A 7317-nucleotide genomic window follows, 5' to 3' on the forward strand; every position below is an offset into this window, starting at 1 on the left:
GGTGCCGCTGCGCGATTGACGGGGTGATTTGTTTTTTTCTAACTTTATTTTTTTTTTAAATTCTCTCCTGGATTTTAGCCTCCGCGGCTTGTGGCGAGGGATCCCGTCGTTGAAGGTGCTGGATTGCTTTTTGAAGGGACACTGTTAATCTGTGACCGTAGTTGCAGGGGGACGGGGGAGCTGAGTTTAGGGAGCAGCGGGGGTGTCCGCCGGGGCGCCGCGGGGAGCGGCGGGCCCGCCGGCGCGGGCGGGAGAGCTCGGCTTCGAGCCCGGCGCGATGGACTTGGTGCTGCCCCGCCAGATGCGCACAGAGAGCGAGGAAGCCAGAGAGATCTAAGTTTTCTTGGATTTGCTTAGAACCGCTTTTCGTGGGCGGAGGGGCGGGGAGCCGGGCGCGGAGAAACTCCCGACGGCCCCCTCCTCACCCGAGCCCCGTTCCGGAGCGGTGTGCCGGTGCGGGGGGCCCGGGGCGGCGAGCGAGGCGGGGGAGCAGGCGGCTGCCGGGGGTTGCATGCCCACACGGGGGGTGCCGGCAGCCCCCCGCACGTGATCGCGCCTCGAGGCGCCGGGAGCTTCTCCGCGGGTGCGGCGCGGGGGGCTGCCCCGCCCGGCGTCGCTTTGGGGGAGGCCAGGGAGGGGGGGGATCGCGCTTTTCGGGGCGGGCTCGCCAAGATGGAGCTGCGGTCGGAGCTGCCCAACGTGCCCGCCGCGCCCCCCCCGGTGCCCCCCAGCTCGGTGGCGGCGGCGGCGGCCGCGGCGGCGGCCACGCTGCCGGTGAGCGTAGCCGGGAGCCTGCTGCGGGCGCCGCCGCTGCTGCTGCGGGCGGCCGAGAAGTACCCGCGGACGCCCAAGTGCGCCCGTTGCCGCAACCACGGGGTGGTGTCGGCGCTGAAGGGCCACAAGCGGTACTGCCGCTGGAAGGACTGCATGTGCGCCAAGTGCACCCTCATCGCCGAGCGCCAGCGCGTCATGGCGGCCCAGGTGGCGCTGCGCCGCCAGCAGGCGCAGGAGGAGAACGAGGCCCGCGAGCTCCAGCTGCTGTACGGCACCGCCGAGGGGCTGGCCCTGGCGGCCGCCAACGGCATCATCCCGCCCCGGCCCGCGTACGAGGTCTTCGGCTCCGTCTGCGCCGGGGGCGGCGGCGAGGGAGGCGCCGGCGCCTCAGGTAAGGCCGCGCTGCGCGCCCTCGAGGAGATCCTGGAACCGGCGGTGCGGGGGGAGGGGTGGAAGGGGCCGGAGGGGGGTGGGTAGGACGACCCACAAGCGGCACCCTCCGGCGGAGCGGCCGTGTGGCTCGGCGGGGCCCGGCTGGGGCAGCCGCACTGACGGTCTCTCTCCTTCTGCCACCACCCCCCCCACCCCCCCGGCCCGCAGAGTCCAAGATGCAGAAGTTCGAGCTGTTCCCCAAGACGCTGCTGCCGAGCCGTGCCGTCACCCCGCAGCAGGCGGGCGGGAAGCCCCTCTCCCCGGACGGCGAGTCCGTGCCCGGCACCTCCTCCCCAGAAGCTCGCCACGGCTCGGGCTCGGAGAACGGGGACGGCGAGTCCTTCCTGAGCTCGCCCGTCTCCAAGGGCCCGAAGGAGGGGGAGGAGAGCCCGGGCTCTATCAGCCCGCTGGGCTCGGACTCGGGCTCAGAGGCGGACAAGGACGAGCAGGACCCGTCGCCCTCGGCCGGCGGCCGGCAGCGGACTCCCATCGACATCCTGACGCGCGTCTTCCCGGCGCACAAGCGCAGCGTGCTGGAGCTGGTGCTGCAGGGCTGCGGCGGGGACGTGGTACAGGCCATCGAGCAGATTCTCAACAACCGCGGCCCGGAGAAGGGCCCCGAGGAGGGCTGGGCTCGGGACGGTGCCTTGCAAGGCCTTCCGCCCACTCCCGCCGCCGCCGCCGCCCACCACCGGCCCTTGATCGCCGGCGCCATGGCCCCCGCCATCGGCGCGCTGGGCAGCCGCTCCGCCTTCTCCCCCCTGCAGCCCAACGCCACGCACTTCGGGGCCGAGGCCGGCGCCTACCCGCTGGGCACCCACCTGGGACTCAACCCCCTGCGCCTCGCCTACTCGGCGCACAGCCGGGGACTGGCTTTCATGACCCCCTACTCCACGGCCGGGCTGATGCCCACCCTGGGGTTCCGGCCGCCCGTGGACTACGCCTTCAGCGACCTCATGCGGGACCGTTCTGCCGTGCACAAGGAGCAGGTCTACTCCGGCGGGCTCTACGGGCCCATGGTCAACAACACCCCCGAGAAGCAATAGCGGGGGGCAGCTTCCTAAAGCTCATCTGTGCAGGGGTAGCTAGGTAGGCACGGGTGGAGGGGCGCAGAGGGTTCCCCCCCCCCCCCCCCCCCCCGTGCAGGCGGTGGTTGCGTGCGGAGCCTGGCGCGGACAAACGTAGGTGTATTCAAACGGTGATAAAGGTGCACTTTCATTGTCCAGACATGAGTCACTCTTTGTTGCTTATGGCCATAAGCATGGATATCCTTGGTGCGTTGCGGGGGTGTGTGCATACACGCGCTCTTTCCTACACACATACATATATATATATGTATACTAGCAAGTGTATAATGTTATAAAATGGAAATCTAAGTTATTAATGTAACTTGTAGGTGAACTTGGTATTAACGTTAAGCTAAAGGTTAGACAGCTCATTGTAATACTTACCAGGCGTATAGATTAAACATATTGTCAAATTTAAAGCCTTTTCCTTCCCGCCCCCAGAAATGTTATGATCTGTATATAACATTGGAAAGTAGATATATTTGTAACTGTCCGTAGGACCCTGGCGCCAATGGTGTATGACGGTTTAATAAGACTCCTTCATTTGTGATCTGCAAGAAAATTGCTTTCTTGTTCCGATGTAGCAAACTTCTTGCTGTTTCTAACAGGTAATTCTGTGTTTCATTTCATAGAAATAAATGTTATTTTCTATTAAAAAAAAAAAAGGAATCGGTCTTATAAATGGCAAGTGGTATTTTATGAGACAATGGAAGTTGTTTTGGGAAATTCGTTTGACGAGTACAGTCAATATTTAAAGGAGTTTATGCAATTAGTACAAACATGTTTTATTACACTTTTATCATGGTCAAACGAGATATTATTGGGAAACTTTATGAATAAAAATGAAGCATACAAACTAGAGAAATTTCGTTATCAAGGGAAATTGTCAAATGTTATTTCTGGTTCTGGTCTTTTTATCATTTACACACAGGGTGGGGGTGGTGAAAATCAGAGGTGTAAAGCAGGATTTATTTTCCTTCCATATCTTGCTGATTTTTGTCACATTTAGGAGATCTGGCATTGTCACAGAGAAGAGCATGGTTAAAGCAGATGCCGGCCTGGCCGACTGCAGGTTGTGTAGCAGCGGAGAGGTACTTTTTCCCCTCGTATCTGAAATCTGAGTGTGATTTTTAATTGTTTCTATATTAAGATAAGCAGAGGGGTATATAATAACAACGTTTTTCAGAATGTAAGAACGAGTTTGCGGCAGGAGCAAATGAGTTACAACCACAACCTCAGTGAGGGGTATGTGCAGGGAAGATTTTGCTGGTTTAGTTTTGGAGCTGTGTATCCTTCCAAATCTTTCCCTCGTTTCAAGAGTAAAGGCTACAGGCGTAGGTGGTTGGTTTTTTCTTTTGTTAATTTTTTTTGTTGTTTCTTCTGGGTTTTCTTCTTCCCCCCCCCCCCCCCCCCCCCCCTTCTCTTTTTTTTTTCTTGGCAAGGGTGTTCAACTATTCTTCAAAAAGTAAGAAGGGCGTTCCTCCCTCTATTTATTTATTGCGATGAGTCGGAGGGGCAGCATCCAGAGAAGCAATCCTTCCGAAGGCCGGATCGCGACTTTCTTATCAGTCCTGGGAGCGTTTGGCCCAGGAAAACTATTACTCACAAAGAACAAGTTGAGTGCATGGTTGAATTAAGACTGTAAAAGCTCACAAAGTTGGTTGGTATGGAAACCTAATCCCACCGAACCGCTCCGTGGCACAGCTGGACTGTTTACTTTCTCACTTCAAATATAACTGTGTAAACATTGGCTCGGAGCTGACAGCCCGGCTCCTACCAACCAGTTAATATACTGGTGGGTCTGGGAGGAGACGCATCCCGCCGCAACTATTGAAGGAAGCGCCTGGGTAAAATCAAAGGACAGGAGCAAGTAAAATGCAATTCTTCCCTCCCTTGTACAATTAATCAAGCTGGTTACAATTTTAAGATTTTCTTTAAAAAAAATATATTACAGATTACACCTAGGTAAATACTTTTGACCCTGATCCATCCTGGGAGAAGCCAAATCAATATCACAAGGAAAACTTTTTAAAGTCTCGTTTTCCAAGAGCGGGTGAAACTTAATATTACTACAATAAAACGGTTTAATAAAGAAGGGCTTTAATAGTGAGCTAATTTGATTGAGTTTCCTAATTCCACTTTAATTGGAAAAGGAGTTGTCTGTTTGGTTATAAAGTGCCAGGGTTATGTTAGACTGGAGAAAAAAAAAAAAAAAGATGGACTTTGAGCATCTGAATAAACTTTTTTCCTTGGGTTTTTTTTTTGGGTTTTTTTTTTTTTTTTTTGTTGTTGGCAGCTGACTTTGTGCAAGGATGGGTTTCCGTATCTGAGATCGTGAATGAGCTACAAAGAGCTGCTACTTAAAGAAATCAGGTCGCCACATTTCTCCCATTCTAGCCCTGTTGAGAAGGGCTTAGGAGCTGTTGATTTAACTCAGCTCCCCTTTTAATTATAAAAGCCATTCTTGTGTAGTTAGGCGAGCAGGACAATTTATCAGAATTGTTGCCGTGTCTTGGAGGTTGGCTTGAGCTTGGATTTATACAACCGACAATGGGGATCACGACGATTAACTCTCATATGGGTAGTTTAGGCTGTTAAATTGGGGGGAGGAGGAGGAAAGAGAATCTGATACATTGTCCCTATTGAGGTAATTCCCGTAGATTAAAAAAAAAATAAATTAAAAAATCCCCTGGGTTTGAAGCTGCCTCGGAGAAGTTCATATACAGAAGCCTCTGGCAGAACATAAAATATTCAGGTCCCTTTTAGAGTAAAATAAAATGCTGCCACTTGAATAAAAATCCGCGGAACCGAGTATAAATTATTTGTAAAGCAAGGAGGCTGCGGGCGAGCTCTAGCAAACTTCCCTGTTAATTAAATCTTAATCCGTGGATCGCAGGAAGCGGCGAGGCTGTAACAGCGGCTGCTGTACATACAGTGGGACACGTTCCGCAGTTATATTAACTGCACTAGTGTTTAATATGAATCAGCCCTAATCCACAGCATAATAAAGATCAAATTAGACTAACCATTTAGTAGCGAAATGACATTCCTTCACCTAAAATGAACCTCCCAGCGCCCCGCTCGCTGCGAGGCTGCCTGCGCAGCCCGGCAAGGCGTGAAGCCGGCGCTGGCTCGGGGCCGGCCGCTGCAGCCACCGCGCTCAGCGGGGCCGCCGAGGGGGGTGTGTGTGGGGGTCTCTGTGTCTTTTTTTACAGGCTGGTTGTTTTATTTTTAAGTCCGAGGTGGGGAAGCTCCGCCAGCCTCCCCACTCTTTTCCAGAGCCGCCTCTCTCCCACCCCCTCCGCCCTCAGCGCGCCCCCAGCAAACCCGACTTGCTGCTACATAAAGGAGGCTCGGGGCGAGGTCGTCTCCCCTCCGGCTGCGGCTCTGCCTTTTGCTCCGCAGCAGCCCCGGCGTGCGGCTCGCTGGCTGCCGGGGCCCCGCACGGCCCCTCCGCCGCGGCCGGGAAGGGTGGCAGTACCGCTCCCACGCTGTCTCCCGGGCAGCCTGTCCCCGGGGCCCCGCCGGCGGGGACGGCGATGCTTGGCTGGAGACCGAGGGGCGAAACCCGACCCCCGCCCTGGTGTCCCCCGCAGTACACGGGAGGGCTCCAGGCCCCGCCACCGCCGCTGTCCCGGAGCTCGAAGCCCCGTTCCCCGGCCTGGAAACCGCCCCGCAGCCCCTGAGAAGAGGAGGAGGAGGAGGGCAGTGCCGGTCCGGACGCGGCGGGGTGGCCCCGGGTGCTGCTCACCGGGGCGGGGCGGCGCGGCCTTTGTGCCGGTGCCGCCGTCCCGGGCGCTGAGCAAACACAGCTGCTGCCCGTTCAGCCGGGCCCGCGGTGGCATCGCTGGGGCGAGAGTGGCTTTGACCCGTCCCACCACCCTCTGACATCTCTTCGTCGTTGTCCCCGGCGGCGGGTGCGAGCCCAGGTATCTCGCTCTACCGAGGTGATTTCATCGGTGGGAGCGCAGCGTTCCCAGGGCACTGGTGTCAGGCACGCCAGCTTCCCACGTCCTCCAGGCGAGGGGACACCTCTGCCTCCTCTAATCATGCGGGCATCCCCCCTGTGTTGTCATAACATCCCCATGGCAACTGCAGCAATTACTTCTATACCAGGACAACAATAGGAAAGTATTTAATATATTTAAATGTGATTAAGCAGGTGGAAAAAACGAGGAGGAGCAGCTCCGTGGGACGAGCCGGCCCAGCGCGGCCGCTGCCCGGGAGCCCCGGCGGCGCCGCTCCCCCGCGCCTTGGCTGCCGGCCCCCGCCGCCCACCCGCGGAACCGCGCCGTGCGTGGGGCTTAGCAGATGGGACCGGGGGGGCTACGGATAGTTACGACGGGAGCGAAACGGGCTGGTTTGCTGTTTTCTGCTGCTTTTTAGCGTCAATTAAGGCGCGTGAAAATCCATGCCCATTTCTATCTCCCGGGTTTCAACAGAAATACCGAAACTCGGCTGCAAAAATTATTTTCGCCCCGTTCCTTTCCACTTTCCCCTTTATTTTCCTCTGCCTGTTTATTAGGGGGGGGGGGGAAAGAAAACTCGTTGTTGGGCGTTAAGTGCCAAAAACAGAAATAAAAAAACACGAAAAAAATCCCTGAAATTACACCGTGCTGCTTTGCGTTTCATCTCTAGAATGAGCTTCTTGGGGGCGTTTGGAAGCAAAAAAAAAAAATTAAATAGATGTTTTAATCTAGGAACTATTCCTTTTCAGCCATGACCTCTAATTTCCATGTTATTAGGGAACCCAGCGGTCAGTGGCAGAGATGCTCCCCACTCACGACGCCCAGTGCGCTGCTGGGGCGGCGGCGGCTGCCCGCTGTGACCTGCTGCCGGGGCTGGCCCGGTGGAGCCCCGGGAGCTGGGTAACGGGCCGTGGCCTTGAATTCACCGTTAAAATGCAGGGCTGGCTACTGGGTTAGGTGGAAATTATTGAGGGCGGTGGGATAGGAGGGTGTGGTGCTGATGCGAGGAAGGTGGTGTAAATAGGAGGGATGTGGCCAGGGTGGGAAGAGGTTAAAGGGCAGGGGGGGGTGGGAAG

The 7317-nt window shown here is 56.5% G+C and overlaps 1 protein-coding gene across 1 annotated transcript; it reads left to right on the forward strand.

The window, feature by feature from the left end:
- The first annotated feature begins 541 nt into the window (after positions 1–541).
- DMRTA2 (DMRT like family A2) lies at positions 542–6803 on the forward strand. Its single transcript, XM_080406315.1, is given in 3 exon segments — positions 542–1204; positions 1207–1247; positions 1377–6803. Coding segments are annotated over 3 exon segments (1449 nt in total). The 5' UTR covers positions 542–672; the 3' UTR covers positions 2253–6803.
- Positions 6804–7317: the final 514 nt, after the last annotated feature.

This window comes from Falco punctatus (genome assembly GCF_963210335.1).
Source record: "Falco punctatus genome assembly, chromosome: 11".
NCBI lineage: Eukaryota > Metazoa > Chordata > Aves > Falconiformes > Falconidae > Falco > Falco punctatus.